This window comes from Centropristis striata, chromosome 21 (genome assembly GCF_030273125.1).
Source record: "Centropristis striata isolate RG_2023a ecotype Rhode Island chromosome 21, C.striata_1.0, whole genome shotgun sequence".
Classification (NCBI taxonomy): Eukaryota; Metazoa; Chordata; class Actinopteri; order Perciformes; family Serranidae; genus Centropristis; species Centropristis striata.
Genome location: NC_081537.1, coordinates 10,934,837 through 10,956,095, shown reverse-complemented (window position 1 = coordinate 10,956,095; position 21,259 = coordinate 10,934,837). Strand labels below are relative to the sequence as shown.

General features: G+C 38.8%; 1 protein-coding gene across 1 annotated transcript; it reads left to right on the top strand.

Annotated features, from left to right (window-relative positions):
* The first annotated feature begins 134 nt into the window (after nucleotides 1–134).
* Nucleotides 135–20,801, top strand: kctd5b (potassium channel tetramerization domain containing 5b). Its single transcript, XM_059324374.1, has 6 exons — nucleotides 135–397; nucleotides 7,472–7,580; nucleotides 8,547–8,638; nucleotides 8,756–8,851; nucleotides 12,391–12,516; nucleotides 17,196–20,801. Exons 1-6 carry the CDS (start codon nucleotides 176–178, stop codon nucleotides 17,223–17,225), a joined length of 675 nt encoding a protein of 224 aa, XP_059180357.1. The 5' UTR covers nucleotides 135–175; the 3' UTR covers nucleotides 17,226–20,801.
* The last annotated feature ends 458 nt before the right edge of the window (nucleotides 20,802–21,259 follow it).

The following is a 21,259-nucleotide window of genomic DNA, read 5'->3' as shown; positions in this document are numbered from 1 at the left end:
CTGGAATAATTTATACAAGTGTCTGTCAGTGGTGGTGGAGTGGGTTGGTAGGAGTGGCTGAGGCGCTGGCAGCCTGCTTTGCATGAGTCGTGGACTCCAAGTTAGTGGCTGCAGCTTAGATATTTCCTGTCAGCCGAACACAGCCGAGGCGAGGGCGGAGGAGACGAGGAGAGGGATGGCAGAGAACAGCTCCGAGACGAGCAGCTCCGTTCACCGGAGATGTTTGGCCAATTCTCCGGCGGAGAGAAACCTTTCAGCCGGTGTCGGGGCATCGAAATGGATTCGACTAAACGTCGGCGGAACGTATTTTTTAACAACGAGACAGACGCTGTGTCGGGATCCCAAATCATTTCTGTACAGACTGAGCCAAGCTGACCCCGAGCTCGACTCCGACAAGGTACATGCTAAGCTAGTTAGCGCTGTAGTTAAGACCGCAGTTGGTCATTTTATTTCCCGCTAAATTCGTTTATTTTTGCCTACTGTAATGTTAAGCAATTAGGATGTCTGGAGAGTGTGCGTACCAGCTTGCTTTATCAGACTATAAGCTTTGTAAAAATCGATGTTTATTTATACTTGGTGCTAACTCGAAATTGTGCGGCTAGCTAGCATTAGCAGGCTAAGCTAGCTAGATTCCGACAGTCACCACATGACATACGATCTTTTTTGCTAGCTTGTGTGTGTAGCTGACTCGTTATGTGCCTTCAATAAGATACTTTGCTGGCTCTTGTGGTTATGAATGTGTTGTTAAAAGTGTCGGGTTTGAAAAAAGAAGCGCAGAATTTAATTGTTTTAATAGCTTTTCCAGAAGTCTCCTCAGTAGTTGGAAACTTTCTCCATCTCAGGCCGTTGCATTGCGCTGCACTCATCGAGGTGTGTGGTGTCAAATGTCAAGTAGTGACAGCAGCCTTAGTTTTCTCCATTATTGATTAAAAACTGCTGTTAATTATTTCGACTTTGAACTTTGAAATAAGGTAACTCCAAATGTTATGTATGACTGTAGATTTTGTAATATTTAATCTAAACCCGAGGGTTATTTCACTCAGACCTAACAGGCAAATAAGATAAGATTAACTCTATTGATCCCACATCCTGGAAATTCACTTGTTACAGGAGATCAAGAGTCAAGAAGCAAAGGAAAAATGTGATTGAAAAATAAAAAGTCAAAAATACAAGTGCAAAAATTGTGATTTTAAATTGGCTGCAGCATAATATACAAAAATCTTAAATTTGATTTTAAATCGGTTTTGATACACTACCCATCAATAGCTCTTTTCTGGCACACCCAGGTATGCCTGTTATGTCAGCCGTTCGTGCTATTATTAACTCACCAAAATGATCTACACATATAAGACTTTATTGCTAGATCAATTTGTGTTTTCCCCTCTCTCTCTTGAGGTTATTCTGCTACTTGGCTCTGTTTGCTCTGCAGTAATCAGCCTCTGTGCTGGTGGTGAGGCTCCCCTAATGAGCACGTAAGTCATTGCCAAGTGGGGTGAGGTGCTGCTGACAACTGAGAGCTCGGGATGAAGTCACTCATCTGCCTGAATGGCCTCAATGCTCCAGAAGCAGGCTTCTCTGTTTGTCCATCTGCCAGTTTTAACAGCAGTGTGTGTGTGTGTGTGTGTGTGTGTGTGTGTGTGTGTGTGTGCGCTCGCTCGCTCGCTCTAAGGCCCCCAGCACTGTCAAACACAATGTATTAGTGTCTGTATGCATAGTATAATGTGCTCTGCTTTACATGGTTCATTTTACTGCCCCATTATTCATTGTTTACCTACTTGCTTATTTTAATCTTCACCCCTGCCCTCCTTTATACTAAGCTCAGACTCATCTCATATTTTCATGCAAATATCTTAATCTCTGAATAATCAGCTTGCTTTTTTGTCAGTTCATCCTCCCATGAGCGATGGATCAGTCCATCTCAATCCCTTGTCTTAAGTGTGTATTAGGCTCTCAAGCCATTACCGTACCTCTTTCCTGCAGGCAGACTCATTTAAAGATAGCTTCCAGTAAAAAACAGTTATTATTAGATATTATTTCACTTGCTTCTGTGTCTGAAACTAGATACGTTGACATGACTTAATCTTTTATGGAACTGAGCCAAGAAGGCTTTGTTTTTTGTTTTTCTCGCATCACACAACCCTGCACGTGAATAGGAAGCCCGGCAGAGTAACAGATCAGCGAAGAGCTCTGTTTTTGGGCAAATGCAGTATTGTGTTTCCCAGCCAAGGAAATGAGTGGTTCAGTTCTCAGTCACGCAGGCTGACGTGCTTCAGCAGGACTCTTGAGGAGAACTGCATTATTCATGTTGTTGACTCGAGCCTGTTTTGCACATTGGGGTAGATCAGGGAGAAAGTGGAGGAAGTGCTGTCACGTGCACGGCCATAACAGCAGATAGTCCACGTGTTCTTTTTAATGTTTTTCCTCGAACATGCGACTCATTGCTGTCACGTTGGAGAGATATTGTTATTATTAGATTTGTTTATGTGACTAATTGATGCTGCAAGATCACAAGCAGGTATTGCTCTTAAACTTGTCAGTTGTCCAATCAGCAAGCTGAGAGCTCCACATCAATGGGCATCCATCCCCTTTGGCAGACTCCTGCTCTCAAACTACTCAGCTCAGGACCACTCAAGTAGAGACCCAGCTTTCTAGCTCTGAGAGCTGCATCAATTTTTCAAGCACCCCATCACAAAGGATTCTTGTTCCTTCAACATCTTATTCTTTTCATATTTATATCCATTTGCTGCCTGACGAAGTTCTCTCTGCGGCATGTGTGAGAGAAATATGGCCGCATTTAATGCCGTATTCAGCTTGTATGTCATGCCTGAGCACACTGTGGGAGGCAACGTAAATATTTAACGGTGATATCTTAGTGTCCTCTTGCTCCGTCTTTTTGCAGTAAATGCTCAACAGGAAACTGCAGCGTACTATTTTAAAATTTGGGGCGACTGAAGTCTGCTCCAATTGGCTTTAGTTCTCTAAAGCAACTTAATTCACAATAGCGAGATAACCACAACTTATCATAGCCTTGTATTGCAGTAAATTAAAATGTTGACATCTGTAATTTTATTCCGCACCAACGACAAAGTATTTCACTTCTAGCCTCTTTTTTTTCTATTTCAATACACATTTCTCCTTCTGCCAGGAAAAAGCTCCAGGTTGCAGTGATTTCCTGGCTTGCCAGCTTAGCCGTGGAGCTACTTAACTGCCTCTCATCATGACACCAAAGCTTTTAGGGGACTTTCAAAAAGGAGCTGTTCATTTAACGCCTGCAGCACTGCTCCATCATAAATTCTTGTGCAGAACACACTAATAACGTTGCCTCGTTGAGTTGAAAATGGTAAAAAGGCGAGAAGTTCCTCCCATCCTTCGCAAAAGGTTAAACTCTCATTCAAATGTGCAGTGTTGAATATCTTGAAATATGAGCTAGTTGCACATAATACAGCCCTGATGTGATGTGTGTATTATTTAAAAGATGAAGGCCTATTTGACTATGCCATTACTGCTTGTACTCCAGAGGGACTCCTGGCTCCTACTCTACAAGGATCAGACTTCCACTTGGCTAAGTAGCTACAGTCACGTGACTCAGAAGATCTACTGCAACATCTTTAAGCAGTGTTTCTGCAGTATATTCCAGCCTGACTGCAGAGACGGCTGAGCAGCATTTGAGAATGTTTTCATTCTTTCTATATCCGGTCTGAGCACAATTTGAATGACTTCACAGCTATTAAAGTTAGTTTAATAAATGCATCTGATCTATGTGATTATTAAGCAGTGAATATACCCATATCTGTCTGGCATGAATTGGTGAATACAAAAGTTTGGTGCACACCCGTTGTACTCAACATGCAACGACTTGTTAATTTCGTTGAATTGAGGATTGACTTTCACTGCTAATGTGTCTGCAGAAAGCCTTATTGGACATCACACGCCTGAAGGGTGGGTCGCCGTGGTATTTCCTGTGGGAGGATATGTATTGTGCGTAGGAGAAGAATGATAAGGTTAATACTCTACACTTCCCGCTGCTGTGAAGCCCACCCTTGTAATTGGCTTTTGTTTACCATCATGTTAAGCTATCTTCAGTTTGAATCCAGTCATGGTTAGGACTTTGCTCTTGTTACTGTGAGTACAGAAGGCTTTGCACTTTTAATATTTTTGCAACGCTAAACCACAAAACACCATGTAGCATGCCTGACCTACACTCTACCGAGCTATTTCTGGTGGTTTCTGTAGGCGGTGTTGACACTTGTCATTGTATTTTGTTGATATCATCTCATGTCTCTGGTTCAAGCAGTTAGTCTTGTCCCATATAGGTCTAGCATTTCTTATTTAATTAATAAACCCAGGGGTCAAAATCAGCTGTTTTCCTAAGTATCCCACAGCTGTCCTGACTCTAGTTTTTATCTTTGCCTCGCTCTTGTCCACCATGGAAGTTCTGCTAGTTGTTACCTGCACTTATATCTGAATAAAAATGTAGGACAACAATTAGTTTTCATTATTCTTTTATTTATTGGTCAAGTTACAGTTTCTTGGGGGGCGGGGGTTTCATCTGAAAACTATTATAAATTCAAATATGAACACGTTCTCTGTAATCACCGTGCTGATGCTTGATAATGACTAAGTTGTCCATGATGGTTTACATGTGCATGTGATGGCACTGGAGCTTTATATTTACAGCCATGCGTAATGGCAGCTGTTCTACTAATCTTCAAAGAGTCCAAGGAGTGTTTCCTGGCCTTTTCTGTCTAGTGTACATAGTTTCCACTTTACTCATCCCAGAGGTCTTTTACTTCTCTTGCTGAGTTTGTCCGAACTTCAAACCAGCTGACAACATTAATGTCAACACATCAAAGGCTCTGTATCGGGGTCGATCGCTCCACTTTTAACTGATCAGCATTGGCTATTGAGCTAGTCCGCAGGATATTAAGATATTCTTAATTTGTGCCGAATAAACCTCTGTAGGATAGAAATGAACACATAAGATCGGCAAGATAGTTTGTTGTTACCTTTAACTGAAACCTTATTCAGAGATAATGAGCTAATTTTGTTCATAAACACATTAATATTTCACTGAGATGAAGGACTTAACTGGGCTGAGCTTTAAGCCTTTTTAAATCAATACATTTCTCCCTAATTCTTCCTCTTTTCCTTCCCAGCTACAGTACCAAGTATCCAACAGCCCTCCTCCTGTTCCCTCACTGTCCCCGGACTGCTCTGCTTGTTGCCCGGTGCTCCCCTGCCTCGGTCCCCAGAGACACAGCCTTTTGTTTGTAATTAAAGACACTGTCCCCTTTGTGTACATGAGCCCCTATAATCATCTTTCTCTGAACTGGGTCACTGTCACCCCAAGTCTCCCATAGATGCATGTGCACTCAGAGGACCAGCAACATGCTTGTCAGTACAACAGGCTAGGAAGGTTTACAAAAGTGTAGAGCACACATATGGGAGCCCTGTGTGTTTGATCAGTGGGAGTGTTTTAAGGCACCATACAATAGTTTATTTGTATAATGCAAATAGCCTTCTACACAGCAAACATTTTGACATGTCATAGTAGGATGAGCGCAGGTGTCGCTAATAGGATTGTCACGATACTACAATTTTAAACTCGATACCGATACTCAGGAAAAAATTTGATACTCGATACCATTTTCGATACCACAAAGATAAAAACAAAGACCCCAAACACCAAACAGAAATATTTTTATTAACAAGAAAAACGCAACATGTAAAAATTAACAGAACCACAGGTTAAATATTTATAATTAAAAAACAGTTGTGCAAAAAGAAACTGCAACTATGATAACAAGCTTCAGATACTCGATACTTTTGAAAATGAGTATTGTATCCGGATACAACGTTTTAGTATCGATACTTTTTTGAGAATCGATACTTTTGACAACCTTAGTCGCTAATGACAATAACGACGGCTCTGTAATTCAGGTGCCACTATTATCAGCCAGTTAAATGTTAAAATGTTAATCATATTACAACCTAAGTGCTGAATATTTTTAAGGATTTCCTTTTTCCAGCACATGCTGATATTTTATGCCTGGGCCTTAAAAAGTTCTTGTTATAGCAGTTGTTTCCAAACTGTACTCTAAAATACCCTTTACCCACCAACATGGAAGGATTTCCATTCTGGTCGTGCACCTAATTATCTTTTCAAATTACTGACTATCTCAATAAAAATCTGAAGGTTTTTTTTGCTTGTGCTTAAACTTGAGTGACTATGGAAATGTAAGGAACTGACATAGGGCAATAAGACAGGAATAGAGCTCCATTGGGCTCTGGTGGGATAATTTTGCATTGGAAAGGAGGTCAGCCAGCCAGGAGGGTTCAGATTCATTACAAAAGAAAATGCTCTGGGACCTTTTCTCATAATTGGAAAGATTAATGGGTTTTCAGATGAATTCATCACTGGGCTTGTGAAGAGGAGGTAACTATGAATTTGTGCACATGCTCTCCTTGGTAGACTTGGCTGTTGGAGTTTGCTAATGGCCTGCAGTGTATGACAATATTGCAACGACCAGCAATGCTGCTAATTTGCCAAGATTTCCCCTGAAGCCATATTACTCGACTGATGCAAAGTCAAACATCCTGTAGCATTTGAGGATTAGCACAAAATTTGCTTAAGGCCTGTCCTCTGTGCTGAGTGTTTTACTAAATGTCATGTGCGTTTGACTCACTAAATGTCACATCAAATTAAACAACTTTTAGTATTAAACTGGTGTTGGCTGCACTAGTTAGACAGCTGTTTAAACAGACTCATATTATGTGTTAGGCCAACTGTAACGGACCAGACTGGGCTAATTGTCGGATGTAAGCCAAGGTGCTTTCTCTTGGTCCCCTTGGTCGATTCAGCTTGCTGTTCCAAATCTTTTTATCTTCTGCTCTAATTGTTTTAGCCTCCTCTTCCCCCACGAGACAAAGACAGTCTAATCACAGTACTTACAGAAATAGGGGAATACCCAGCGGTTGTGAAGAAATCGGGATCAAACCCAAGGCCTGTGGGAATAGTGAAGTGATATCCCAAAGCTGTTGTACGTGTGTGGCTCTGTGTGCGCATGTCATCTCAACCCCTGTAGAGATTATCAGCACAGGAGTTGTCCTCATAATTCTCCTCCCTCAAGTTTTATTCACTGATGCACAGTGTAGTTTTTTTTCTCCCCACAGATTATGTTTCAATCAAGATATATGCCTGCTCATTGTCTCTTTTGAAAGGAACACTGACATTTCTGAAAATACAATTTGCAGATGAGAGGATTTTAAATCTCTCTTGTTTCTGTATGTACACTGCTTTCCCTGTACTGGGTGCATAGCATCAAAACTGCTATCAGTGTTTCTCTGAGTGTGGGTTTGACTAGAAATAAGCAGAGTTTTCTAATTGGGGAAACAGTTCAACTTTTAGAAAATTTCACAGTAAATACTTTTCTATTCTATTAATCTTTTCTTCCTTTTTCCTGCGTTTCAGGATGAAACTGGTGCCTATCTCATAGACAGAGACCCCACATACTTCGGGCCAGTGCTTAACTACTTGAGGCATGGCAAACTGGTGCTCAACAGGGACTTGGCAGAGGAAGGTAACGTCTTCCAATGTTTTCCAAATCAGAATACAGTTGTCTTTAGCACAATAAACCATGGTCAATTAAGTATATCCTTCTAACACAGGGCTCGGCGATACAAGAATATATATTGTGAAATATTTTTCTATATCGTTTCTATTGTAACCTGCAGTGTTACAGCAATATTTGTAATATTTTGGATTATTCCTTGCACACAAAAAGTAGAGGTGCTGTTTAGCTAACATGGAGTAGACAAAAATTGGCTAACAATGTTTTGTAATGGGTGAATTTTACACTGCGGTCACACTATTTCAACTCTGAATATATCAGGTACTGTACGGTGTGGTACATTCAGGTTTACCTCATAAATACAGGAGAAAACACATTTTAAAGCAACACAGAATACTTGACAGCTTTACTGCATAAGGCTATATTCCTTTATATTTTGAATTGTCAATTAGAGCCCGACCGATATGGGATTTTTGAGACAGATGGCGCTACTTTCTCAAACAAAGAATTTTATTGAATAATATTTAACAATATTATACATTGTTATAAATTACACAAACAATGCATTAGGTTGTCACCAACTTCTGTAAATAACTGAGAACGTAAAGAATAAATGGCAATAAAATGGAAACCTAGATAAAAATTATTTTTTCATAACGGCACGTATACTAGACAGCATATACACTAATACTGGTATGCCTTTGATAGGCCATCATCAGCCAATAATATCGGTTAACCGATATATCTGTTGAGCTCTATTGTCAAACCTCTTTAAAAATCCTACAGGAAAAGCTCTACTATATTGTTATAGGGATATGACATGACCCATATCTGGACAAAAGATTAAGGCCATATGGCCGGCCCTGTTCTAACACATTCAAATGCACATCTCGGTAAAACCCTAAAGTAGATGCCATTTTCAGTTGTAGCAGGATTAGTCTGCCTTAAAAGCTTAATTGTTTTTTACTGTTTTAGGTGTGCTAGAAGAAGCCGAATTCTACAACATCACATCATTAATAAAGCTCATCAAGGACAAGATCAGGGAACGCGACTGCAAAACATCACAGGTACTCAAAGTTCTATTTAATTAGTGTTTTCCATAAATGTGACACTCCTGCTCCATTAATTTAGTGTTATTTCTCCCTCTCCTTCTCATTTCTCTCGTGTGTTCGTTCTCCTCTCAGGTTCCAGTGAAGCATGTGTACCGGGTGCTACAGTGCCAGGAGGAGGAGCTGACACAGATGGTGTCTACCATGTCTGACGGCTGGAAGTTTGAACAGGTAAATCTCTCCCTGCAGGGTCACAGCAGCAATCCTCTTTTCATGTGCTTCACCCACCCCGCTATGCTCACATTGACCCAGAAAGTCCAATCCTCAATATTGGAAATGGCTAAAAAGCCAAACAGCAAATCACATCTTTCTCAATGTCCGCATACGTGATCCGGGCATCCCTTCTGTGCTCTGATTGGTTGTTGCAGCTTGTCAGTATAGGTTACGGGCGGGCCCACCAGTCAGAGTTTCTGCTGATTGTGTCAAGGGAGGTGAAGGGAGAGGAGTCTGCTTTGCCAAACAACAGCGGAGAGGTGTGTCTAACAAATTTCTGTCCACGGGCTGGTCACTGCATGGTCCCCATGTTGTCCATACACACCCCGTTGGCCATTGTTTGTCCCAAGTAGACACATAGCTGGTGGTCATATTTTGAGTTGATTCTTTTCAGTGTTCATTTTTACTGCTTGCTCACCGGTGAGGCTAAGAGAACATGACACCTTTTTTTTCTTGTCTGTGATTTTGTTTTATTATGCTATTTTTTATTCATAGTGCATTCACAGTTTTTAAGCCTGTCAACAGCTTTCTGTGTTCTGCTTTCATTATAGCCACTTGGCTGTTTAGGGGGGGCTGTGCTGTAATACAGTGCTGGTTGTTTAGAGGTGAAATGTTTTATCTTCCCAGCAGGTTTATCTACCTTGTCATTGAAGTAGATTAAAACATTAGAAGTGAATAATGAGTTTATGAGCATCTGGAACTGCCAAAGGCTAATATTTCTAATGAAAAGCTACATGTTTGTGTGTGGGAGAGTGTATTATGTGTGAATGAATCGAAGACGAGGGATCACTGGATCTCCCACAAGAGCTGAAATCTCTCTAGTCTCCTCACACAGGTCAGTTGGGAAATTCCTAGAACCTTATGCAAAGCGAAAAGCTCAATAGTCAGCCCAGGAGAGACTTTTCGGGAGATGAGCTTTAATAACCTGCAGCTGTTTTAAGACTCCAATAATACAGGCAATTTTATTTAAGTGTATTTTTCCTGGAAAGACTTAAAGATTTGGTGCATGTTCAGTCTTTAGCAGCGTGACAAGTGGAATCCATGGTAGCTAGTTGAGATTATTCGGTCTTTTTTGCTGTGTTGATGCCTAATGTGAGAGAGAGTGCTTACAACAACAAGTCTCCGGCAGCAGTGGCTAATGAGGCGGTGCATGTCTGAACATGCACACCTGGGTACAGACGGTATACATGTAGCCTGCAGTGTACACACACTTAACATTCAGCAGTAAAAGCAGTTATTCAGGAACAGGAATCGCTCTGTGTTTCTCTCATGTTTCTCAAGGTGTGCATGAGGTTTGTTTATCTTAAGATCTTACTGATGTCGTCCTTTTATTTATCCTCTTGTGTCCTTGTGTCTTTTTATGTCATAACTTGGAGCAGGAAAATTAAAAATTGCCATTCTTATTGTATTTTAACATGCTTTGTGTTGGATTTTCTCATGCCAGGTATTTTCCTGTCTGACACATCTAGTACTAGAAGGGAAAAGCCACATACTGTTACAAGTAGGGCCCGACCGATATGGGATTTTTGATACCGATAATGATTTTCGAGCAGACATGTATAATGATAAATAGTGAATAATTGAGCTGGAATGAAAATTGACCTTTTCTATGTGGATTTTGCACCAATATGACTCTTTAAAGAATAATATATATATATATATATATATATATATATATATATATTACATTGTCATCACCATCTTTAGAGAAGTAGTCCTGCACCCACACTGCCATTCGCTGTTCAGCCGTCTATGGGTGATACAGGAAGAACATTTTATTTGTCTGATGTAGGGTTGCAAAGGGTGGAAAATATCCAGAAACTTTCCATGGGAAGTTAAGCTGGGGAATTGTGCAAATTTTCAAAATAAAAACAAACATGACATTTTAACAGATTTTTTTGTCAGAAGAAATTTATCAAGTTTTGATTACTTTATTGAACAATATATTCTTTCATTGAGCAAGACCCCCGGACCTTTCAAAATCCCCAAAACTTCCCATTTAAAATGTTGAATGAAAAAAATTCAAAGTGGCCTCCGCAGCCATGCAGTAAGCACTGTGCTGTGTGCATGTGATTGAGGAATAGCAGATATTCAAGTGTACTTGCATGAAATCTGGTTGTTTTAGTCAAGATAATGATAAAAAATATATTTTCCCCAACTATATTTAAGTTCCCTGTTTAGGGCCAACTTTCAATGTCATAAATTCACGGTTTATTCCCGTCACCCTAGTCCGATGCAGCGCTGGACAAAACTGTGCGGATGAAACCATTTCTAAATCACCTCAGGCATCGTTTTCTGCATTATATGTTCTGTAAAAAAAGTTTTCATATCAGACAACTAATACAGATGGATACCACTAAATCTATGATAGGCAAAAAATGGCAGAACGATATGTTTATTGCTCGAGTGATGTTTTTATTTGGTGGAATTCAGGTTGTCGTCATAGACCATATACTGTAATATAGTGTATGAATGAAAGCAGATATTGCAATGCAGCCCATAGTATCTATACAGTGATGGTATTGATTCTATTCATGGCAGTTGAAGCGCTAGGGAAAATCCTACACGCATTGTTTTTGTCATAATACTACATAAAAATCAGTTTACAGAGCTTAATCATGGACCTGGTGTTACTGATGGGAGTGACCTACTTTAGTTTGCTCTTGCTACTTTACTTTAGTTTGCTCCTTTATTTGCTTTGTAGGATAACCTGTAGTTGTCAACACTTGATTGCACTGATTAATTTTCCAGTTACACCCACTGTCCCCCCATTTATTTTCAGCCAGCATGTTTGCTTCCTTTGGTCAAGTCCCTGCACTTGTAGTCAATAACTGTCTGCTGGTAATCTTCTCCTGTCTGTGGCGTCTTTGTGCTTCTTTTTTCATGATCACTGGCTTATTTTGTGGCCTACCAATTATTTTATTTCTGCGATTACTTTCGGTTTGATGTTCATTAAAAAAATGTTTGGGTTGTTTTGTTTTTTTTCCGATTTCAGAGCTTGTATTTCTGCAGATCCCGACAACACTGTTTCTATTGTATAAATGTAATGACCTAGCCTATAACATCTTTACTCTCTGTGTGTATTAGTTTAAATTTGAAGTGGGTTGGCCTTTTGGTCTCAGTGTGCCATGTAAATGTGCTACCATCATATTCTGGGTTTGAATCTCACTAAGGACCTTTATGTGTCATCTCCATTGTATCCCATATCATGTGTTTATATGTTACAGAAAGCAAAAAATGCAAGATAAAGGTCAAAGTCAGGGTTACACACCAGACTTGGATTAGTTTTTTTATAAACTGTTTTGAGCTATGTCTAATTAGTAAAACTCCAAAGTAATATATTGAGAAAAAATTGAGTTGCATGAAGCTTTAGACCCTCTTTGTTCCTTGATTGATTTTCATTACTTTAACGCCTCCCCACCTCCCACCATGAGTAGCCCAGTTTGTGCACTTCATAAGGCTAATCCTGCCTTTCTGCTCTGCTCTCGTGTCTCTAGCTGGTCAGCATAGGCTCCTCTTACAACTACGGAAACGAAGACCAAGCCGAGTTCCTGTGTGTTGTCTCCAAGGAGCTGCACAATCAATCATACGGGACAAACAGTGAGCCCAGTGAGAAGGCGAAGGTAAGTGTGTGTGTTTGTTGAGAGGCTGTTTGAAAATACTTCCTCCACAGCAAACATCTGTGAATGATGGCCTTTACTGGATGTTTTAAATGCATCGCATTCATGAACATGCCACCAGGGGACTGAAAGCACCTCTAGTTTATTGATGAGAAAGCTCTATGAAGGAGAACACTGTGAATATTCAGTCCCTCAGTTAAAAAAACAGACCGCCTGTAAAAACCACAAGTGATCAGAGGGAAAAAAAGATAAATTGTGTAAATTAAAGCAAAGCAGACATTAATTTTGTAGGTTTCATAACTCGGTGCGCTCCTGTTTAGATTGAATAACTTTGACAACTCTATCACACAAAGGTTTCTCTAACAGACCTAACCCAGTGTTTTTTTCATATTAGATTTTACAAAAAAAAAAAAACAGTCATCTGTTTTAGACACATTAAGAGAGCACAGGTCTGCACAATAGTGCTGCTATTGGCAAGGTTTGTCATTTTCTTAAGGGCTTTGGGAGCGAAGCAGGAGGCACACCCTGAGGAATTCAAAGTCCCATCAGCTTGTTCCCTCGGGGGGGCCCCACTCCTTCAAGGCATGAAGAAGCACACTGTTAAACTTGTATTTATGCTGCTGTTTATTTTGATGAGATTAACACACTACCAGTGCATCTTTCAAGCAATTGTAGAAGGAGAGTAGTGACTTTGTTGTGATGGTTTCCAGGGGCACTATATCCAATATTTTGTGCTTTTGAAATATAAAATTACCGTATTTCTTTTTTTTTTTTTTTTGTAGTAAGAAAGCATGCAATTTATTTTTAAGAAATGGCACAAGTTGGAGTTGTGGTAGAATGGTGCCCTTGGAAAACATTTGCACTTGTTTTCTTGTGTTTTGCACCTTTTTTTTTTTTTTAGTTTTGCTAAATGTAGTTGTTCATGTTAAAGGAATTCCTCACCCTTCCACCTGTTTGTGATCAGTTACTCATCCCTTGTTACCTTGATTTGACCAGTTTAAAATCTTTGTTTTTCTCACGTGTCCTAGGTGAACGGGTAATCCGAAAACAGAAAATTCTTGAATGAAAGCAAACGAACAAACTCTCACAGAACTTGTGCAGTATGATCCGATTCTCATGTATCTAGTCATTTGCTCAGAACTCCCAAACACCGACCTTTTCACTGCAGCAACTAGCAAAATAGTCGCCAACTATTTTGATAACAAATTAATTGTAATTTTTCATGCAAAAGTGGCAGAAACGGCCATTTTCAGATTCTCAAATATAGAGATACAGTGTTTACCCTAGAATTTTATTTAGCAGCGGTGCTGCTATGTCCGTGGCCATGAGCAGTGTTGCCAACTCCTCAGTAAGGAAAAAAGCTATTGGCCGTCCAGTGACGTCATCACCTAATTTGCATAATTTACCATGTGCATGTACTTGAAATGGACGCTGTAGGAGAGAGGAATAAAGTTGTGGGCAAGACAAAAGGTGAGTAAGAAACACCCTAAATATGTTTAGAACTGCAAGTGCACTGTCTCCTGCTCCAATTTCAACCCTCCTCCTTAATCCGGCCCCGGGACCGGCTAAAGTGACCCAAAAGAGACACTGACAGTATACCAGCCAGCAGCGACTTCGCGAATGCGCGATTTGCAGACTGGACGCTAAGGGGTTAACATCCCCTCCGGCTCTGTGGCTGCAGCTGGGAGAGACTGCTGCGGGAGGACTGTGCCGCTTCGACTCGTTCTTACTCCTGTTAATGAGCCGACTTTACGTTACCTGCGCCACTCGCTATATAGATTATAAGCGTTTATAAGCTTGAATGTTAACTTTTACGTTGATGGCCTAAGAGGGTCTGACAGGATTTGATGCGCTCGTTGATGACTCAAAACGAAAATAACGCTGTGTGTTGTTGTGCTCGCACAGTGCAAGTAGAAATCATTAGTGGCACATTGATATTAATGATCATGTGAAATTTCAGCAGTGGCACACGTATTTCAGCAGCGGCGGTGCACCGCTGCTCAATGAATGTAGGGAAACACTGAGATGTACTGTTTTTCTGTGACACTTAAAGACATCACCTTGGACTTTGAGAAACTGGAATGGACATATCATTTTCAATATTTTCTGACATTTTATAGACCAAAGAAAAAAAGTTTAATTAAGAAAATAATCAGCAGATTAATCAATAATGAAAACAGATTTAGCAAAAATGAGGGTGGCAACCAACAACTATTTAATACGGTTCTGCCACTGCCATCCTACATTTGCCTTTTATTTAAATTCACCAAGGATTTATTCAGTTTTCTGATTCTTCGTTTGCCATGGAGGCATGCAAAACAAAAAAGTTTTCTCCAAGGTTACACAAGGGGTAATTGATACACAAATGGTCATTTAAAGGTGAAGTATTACTTTATTCCCCTCTAAACATGTATCCTTGTTTTCCTTTCCAACATTTGACACCTCCATTCATTTCCATTATTTTACGACATGCCTTTTTTGTCTTCTTCTGTGCTGTCTGCATGCTGCATGTCGCTCAGAGCGAGGACGAAGAGACGGATTATGAAATGAATGACTCTGATTAGGGTTGAGCTCTTATGACTCACCGGTGAGCACTCAACTGCTCGTAGTCCTTCCACCAAACCTCCCTAGTCTGTCCCTCTCGTCCCTCCCCGAGCCGCCTTAAACCAGAGCGAAGTGACTGGATCCAGGTAGAAAATCAGCTTTGGCCTTCAGAGTGTAGATCAAAAGCCAGGTGGTCCCAGCTAAGAATGGTTGAATACTTCTTTGCAGACGAAGCTCACTTTAAAACAAGATGAGAAGAGCTCCATTTGTTCCAGTAGTGTAAGGGAGGGTTACTACGCTTCCTTTGTCCCATTTCATTGTCAAAGTAGTTGTTGTGCTGCTTGGACAGCGCTAATGTGTTTCAAGTTATTGATACATATGCCTGTCTTCCTGCTTTCAAAAACAAAGAAAGTTGATTGTAATCTTAATCACTATGCCTTGATAGAAGCAATCACATATTCAAACTGAATTGCTCAATTTATTATCAGACTAATCTCTTATTTTTCTATGCTAGATCTCGGTCATTAGCTACAATCTTCTGATTTTCAGAAACAAAGGGATAGTTCAGATTTCTTGAAGCTGGGTATGAAGTACTGATCCATAATCGGTGTGTTACCTACAGTCAGTGATAGAATGTTACTAAGTACATTTACTCAAGTACAAGTTTTGTGATGCGTGTACTTTTCATTTAATCTAACTTTATACTTCTACTCCACTACATTTTGAGGCAAATATTGTGCTTTTACTCCACTACATTTAGCTGACAGCTTTACTTTTCAGGTCACGGTTTAACATAAAAAAAACATGATTAATTTAAAGCGATTAGACATTTTTTTTAAATTAAACTTCTTAACAGTATATTAAGTAATTAAAATGAGCTCTATCTTTACAAAATTAAAATGCTGCTCATATAAATGCATCAATACAAATGTAATAATATATTTGGAATCCATAAAACAATCTGAGTGGGTCCATTCTGCATAACGAGTACTTTTACTTTTGATACTTTAAGTACATTTTGATGCTGATACTTTTGTACTTTCACTTCAGTAAGTTTTGAATGCAGTACTTTTACTTGTAGTGGAGTAATTTCGTAGTGTGTTATTAGTACTTTTATTTAAGTAAGGGATCTGAATACTTACACCACTGACTACAAGTAGATGGCTATCGGCATGCCAGTTTTTAGAAGCAGGCAGGAGTACCGACACAAGCTGAAAAAACACCTAAGCTGAAAATTTAGAATATTTTCACCACTTTAATTTGCTGTCGGACAGCCCTGTTATGTTAAAATGAGGGAACTGAAGTTGTTCTCTGCTCTCCTCAAAGCCACCAGACTCTATTGACAAAATCAGTTATTTACCTCAAAGAACAAGAGAGTTGCTGGTCTGACAAACCACTGTCTCCTGTAGGTAATACATTGATTATGATATCAGACAACCCCGTTTTTAAAAAAAATCCAAACTTTACGGCTTTTATAAGTCAATTATATGTATTGTTACTGCTGTAAGTGTGACCATTTGTCTTCTGACATGGCATCTATATCAGCCATCCCTAATTTTACTTGACTTGTGCCGAGAATGTATCTGTATCTAGACCCCTGACATAATATTAATGTGTGTGAAAGAGCAAAGACCCAATGGGGAAAATCGGTGCCCCAGAAGTGGGATGAACAAGAAGTATAAATTAAATAAAGAAAATAACCCACTGTCCTCTTAAAATGACATACTGTAATAACAAATAATTTTGATACTCTTCTGAGAAAGGTAATAAATTATTTTAAATCTTTACTGAACTAGTACTAGGGCTAGTAGGTACTAGCAAGGTTGATCCCACCAGACAAGCTTTTTTATGCTTTATTAGCTCACCCAGAATTAGCGATACCACCATGTATTGCATTGTCTCTTTTCCTCATTTGTGCAAGCATTTCCCTTATCTCTGCACCCTGTTCAGTGTGTTTGATTCAGTCAGCATGTGAAGTAAATGTTTGTGTGCTCCTGGTTGGGAAAGTATGCACTGTGGCAGGAACTCAATGTTTTTAAACAGTGACTTTGAATACAGGGTACTCAGTCAGATTTTCAGAGCATGTGTTGCCAAATGTTTCATTTTTTCATTTTATAATTTTTTTTTGGTCTCTGCAGATCCTTCAGGAAAGGGGTTCCCGGATGTGAAGAGGACTCAGTATTATGAGCTCCAGGTGTTATGATGCATATCATCTTTGTGAAAGAACATTTGGCACAATGGAGATTTAAAGAGGGGGGGTGTGCATTTATTTTGTGTTCCCTCCATTTTTCGTTTTTATTACTTGGTGTAAATAAGTGTGTTTACTGACAATTTGTGCCTGTACATTTAAACTGGACCTTTTTTTTTTAAATTAGCGGCAAGTTTTTTTTTTCTAATTGAGAGTAAGGAATTGCAATCTACAAATGTTTTATGCTATAAAATGTGGCCATCATCATTTAAGGCCAATGATTCACTCAGGGTCATCTATTGAGTTCATTCTTATATCCTCCAACTCAAGGGTCTGGTAAGGGATCAGTCAGTATGGTCTTTATAACTACAAAGTATCAAACTCAAAATCATTGTTTAGAGATGTTAAGAAGGGAATCGTGCATTTATTTAGCGCATGTTGATAAAGAGTTAGGCTATTAAATGTGAAATTCACCCCAAAAACAAACGGATATTATACTTTCCAAAAGACTTCAAACGGTTATTCTGAGATTTGTGATCATGAGGAATCCAGATATAGAACACACATTTCAAATGTGTTTGAAACATTTTGCTTTGATCGGAAAATCTTTTTTTGTTTCTGTCACTGTTAAAAAAAACTAAAAACAATCATATTCTCAGAACAGGATGAAAACTGTGTGAACAAAAATGTCAGTGATCTGATACTGTAGGTAAAGGGGCATTAGGTAATTTATCACTTGCAGAGCTTTTGATGAGGAAGTGTCCTGTGATGAACAGAAACACAAACTCCCATTTTCACACAGACCAAATAAGTTAACTTTAAAGATGCAGCAGAATGTCTGCCTATATTTTTTTTAATTGTTCTTTATTGCTTGAAAAGTAAAGGCGCTGCTAGTGTAGCTGCACTCGACCTTGCAACCATAGAAACACGATTACTAGAGCCCGACCGATATGGCAAATTATGAGACCAATACTGAACTTGGAGGGGAAAATATTCACTGATTCCTGTTATGACTGCTGATATGACAATTTTGAGCTGGAATGGAAATTGACCCTTTCTATTTCTGTTTAACTTTATTAAAGAATATTTAACATGATAACGCATACAATGTATTACATTGTCAACAAATTCTAGAATGAACACTAAAAAAATACATTATAAATAATAAAATAAGTAGCTAAATCAACAACAACAACAAAGGATTTCATTATTATCACATATTGGAAAACATATATGCTGACACTGATTGGAATGTGATACGCTGCTCAATCGGTCAGGCTGTAACCCACAGATGTGGCCAGTGGTGTGTGCTGTGGGATTAAATGTTTTCAGGAAGTCCACTTAACAACAATAATACAATAACTCAGCTAAGTATTGGATACACATTTCACCATACATTTTCATTCAAATGTTTCAAAGTAAGATTTCTGCTGCTTCTGCAAAATGTAGACTTTTAGTCAAGAAGTAAAATTACTCTCTAAATGTTGTAAAGTGCGAATTTATATCAAGCTGAATCTGCCAGAACTCCTCATGTTCATAAATCTAAAGTTAACTGCCGAAATAGTCAAAGGTGTTTAAAACTTCTGTTTTGCAGTGATGATATATTTTAAAATCAGTGTCCAGTTTCCTGTCTGGAAAAACATCCTCGAGACAATGGCGTTTTTTTTATTATTATTGTTTTTGTTTTGTTTTTTCCCACTGACTTCTGAGTTTTCCTTGACTAATTTATTTTGTATGTTTGAGGGAACATCTTGTTTGATTAAGATCTTTTTTTGAGGGGATGTAATTTGTGGTGTGGGAGGTTTGGGGACTGGAACTGTTTGAAGGCAGTGGTGAAGGACTTTCTGTTCATATCCAGAGGATTTTTGTTTTGATGTAAATAATCCAAATTCAATATTAATATTTAACTCATAAAGAAACTGCACGTTTTGTACACTGTATAGAAAACACAACTTGGAACGGAAGTTGTTTATACTGGATCTTTAAAAATGAGAAAATCTTGACAATGTTGACTTCTGTTTTGCATTGTTTGTACAGGACTAGAGATTTCTGAGTTAGGATTGAAACAGCTGATGCTGAACATGGTGTCTTTCACTGAGAACATGCCTGGAACATGTTTTGATAACCAATAACAAAGCTATACTTGGCTGGCTATGAAGTTGACTGTTACATTTAAAAAAACAAAACAAATGTATTTTTCCTGCATTGTGATAGATTCTTCTAAGCATTTTGAATTGTGTAGATTTCGTACACAGCATTACAAGCACTACAGTGGGAAAAACGACACTGTGCACATTGCTTACAAGCCTGTAATGTTGTTAATGTAAATACTGCATTTTAGAACACTTTTTTTTTATATAGAAAGTTGTTTTCAGGTTTGATGTGTGGTTTTGATAGGTTGGATATTTCATTCACGATTAATCATTTAGTGTTGCCTTTTTCCCAATGACCAAAATCCAATGTCTTATGTGTATTGTACACATTGATCTTAGAGTCAGGGATGAGTAAACCTTTCTTAATGCTGGCACACTTTGTACATATAGACTTGTTAACGACACACAAACCTCCATTTACTCACATGTACACATATACACTTGACTAAAACGATTTTTATATTGTCGGGGAAACAAGTATGGATGCATGTTTTTGATATAGATATACACATGTACACACAAACACACACAAGGGCTTTTAAAGTGCAGAATTTGACATCTGTTAAGAGGTTCAATCAAAGTAGACTGGATTTCCTGCCAGAGCTAGGCTATGTTTACATTTGCTATAGTATTCTGAAGCCTTCCAATTATGTACTGTCTTGCACTCCCTCACACGTTCGTCTGACTTGTGTGACTGCACCAATGGCAACTAGCACTCCCTGCTCCACATGAACTGATATTCACACAGACGTGCTGACTGATGAGATATCCACTTCTGACAGCCTATGCTCGAGCGTTGCAGACAATCTTGCTTTTTCCACCCTCTCTGATGGCAGGGATACTCACTTTTATTAGGATGAAACGTACCTGCGTTGGCTCGAAGCAAAGGTTTATTTGGGTCTTGTTTCAAGACCTTTTTTTTTTTTTTTCTTCCTGCAATGAGATTTAAAGTGTTTTTATGTTTGGTTTGATGCAGTTGTAACTTCATTTAATATACTCTGGTCTGAGGTTTTTAACCCCTCCGCTTCACCTACATTATCTTTGCCCTTCACAAACAAGTCGTCTGGCTGAGCATTTTGGCATTGATAATCATTTCATGTGATGGACAAACTTATCAAATCTGTAGCCTAATACTTATAAGTGCCCAGTTTGTTTTGCATTCAAGTCATTTAAGCCACAGACCACTGTAATGCATGATTGAAGATGATCACAATTGTAATCAGAGGGAATGAATGTCATTTTTCCTCCATCTAGCAATTACATCGATAAGGTTCTCATATCACTACATAAATCACTATTCTGTATGATCTTATGCAATGTTAACAATGTACAAACTATGAGGTTAAGGGGATAGATCTATATGGTCTTGCATAAGATAAACCCAATAAAAATGTTGTCATTCATGTGTGTGTATGCTTTTTTAATTATTTTTTTTTGACGTGTTCACTTTCTGGTTCTGCCAGAGTTCATTAATTTTAAACTGTTTTTACACGCAATAGTATACATGTGATTAGCTTTTCATGAAGACTAATAATCATATCAGGCATGTTCCACACATAGAAGTGTCCCAACAGCTGTATACAACAAGCCAGTGAATGAAGAAGTCTTGCTAACCCATCCTATTATTTGATAAATTGCGACCTCTTGTGTCAGTTCCTCAAAACTCATTGCTATGGCTTAGTTGCCTGCAAACATGCCTGATCAAATTTTGACGATTATTGTTTATTATAGTATAAAACTGTGATCAAACATATGTTTCTTGCAGAACAAAAAAATCTCAATGACTTTAATCTGAATTCTTTGTAATTCACACAATATGTTGTGTTCTTTCTCAAACAGTCGCTTGGTTTGGGTTAACGGT

What these genes read in the sequence shown, in the direction of transcription:
- kctd5b (XM_059324374.1), top strand. Translation starts at nt 176, where the DNA reads ATGGCAGAGAACAGCTCCGAGACGAGCAGCTCCGTTCACCGGAGATGT. An exon ending in CCGAGCTCGACTCCGACAAG is followed by an intron (nt 398 to 7,471) that starts GTACATGCTAAG and finishes CCTGCGTTTCAG; the next exon opens with GATGAAACTGGTGCCTATCT. An exon ending in AGCCCAGTGAGAAGGCGAAG is followed by an intron (nt 12,517 to 17,195) that starts GTAAGTGTGTGT and finishes TGGTCTCTGCAG; the next exon opens with ATCCTTCAGGAAAGGGGTTC.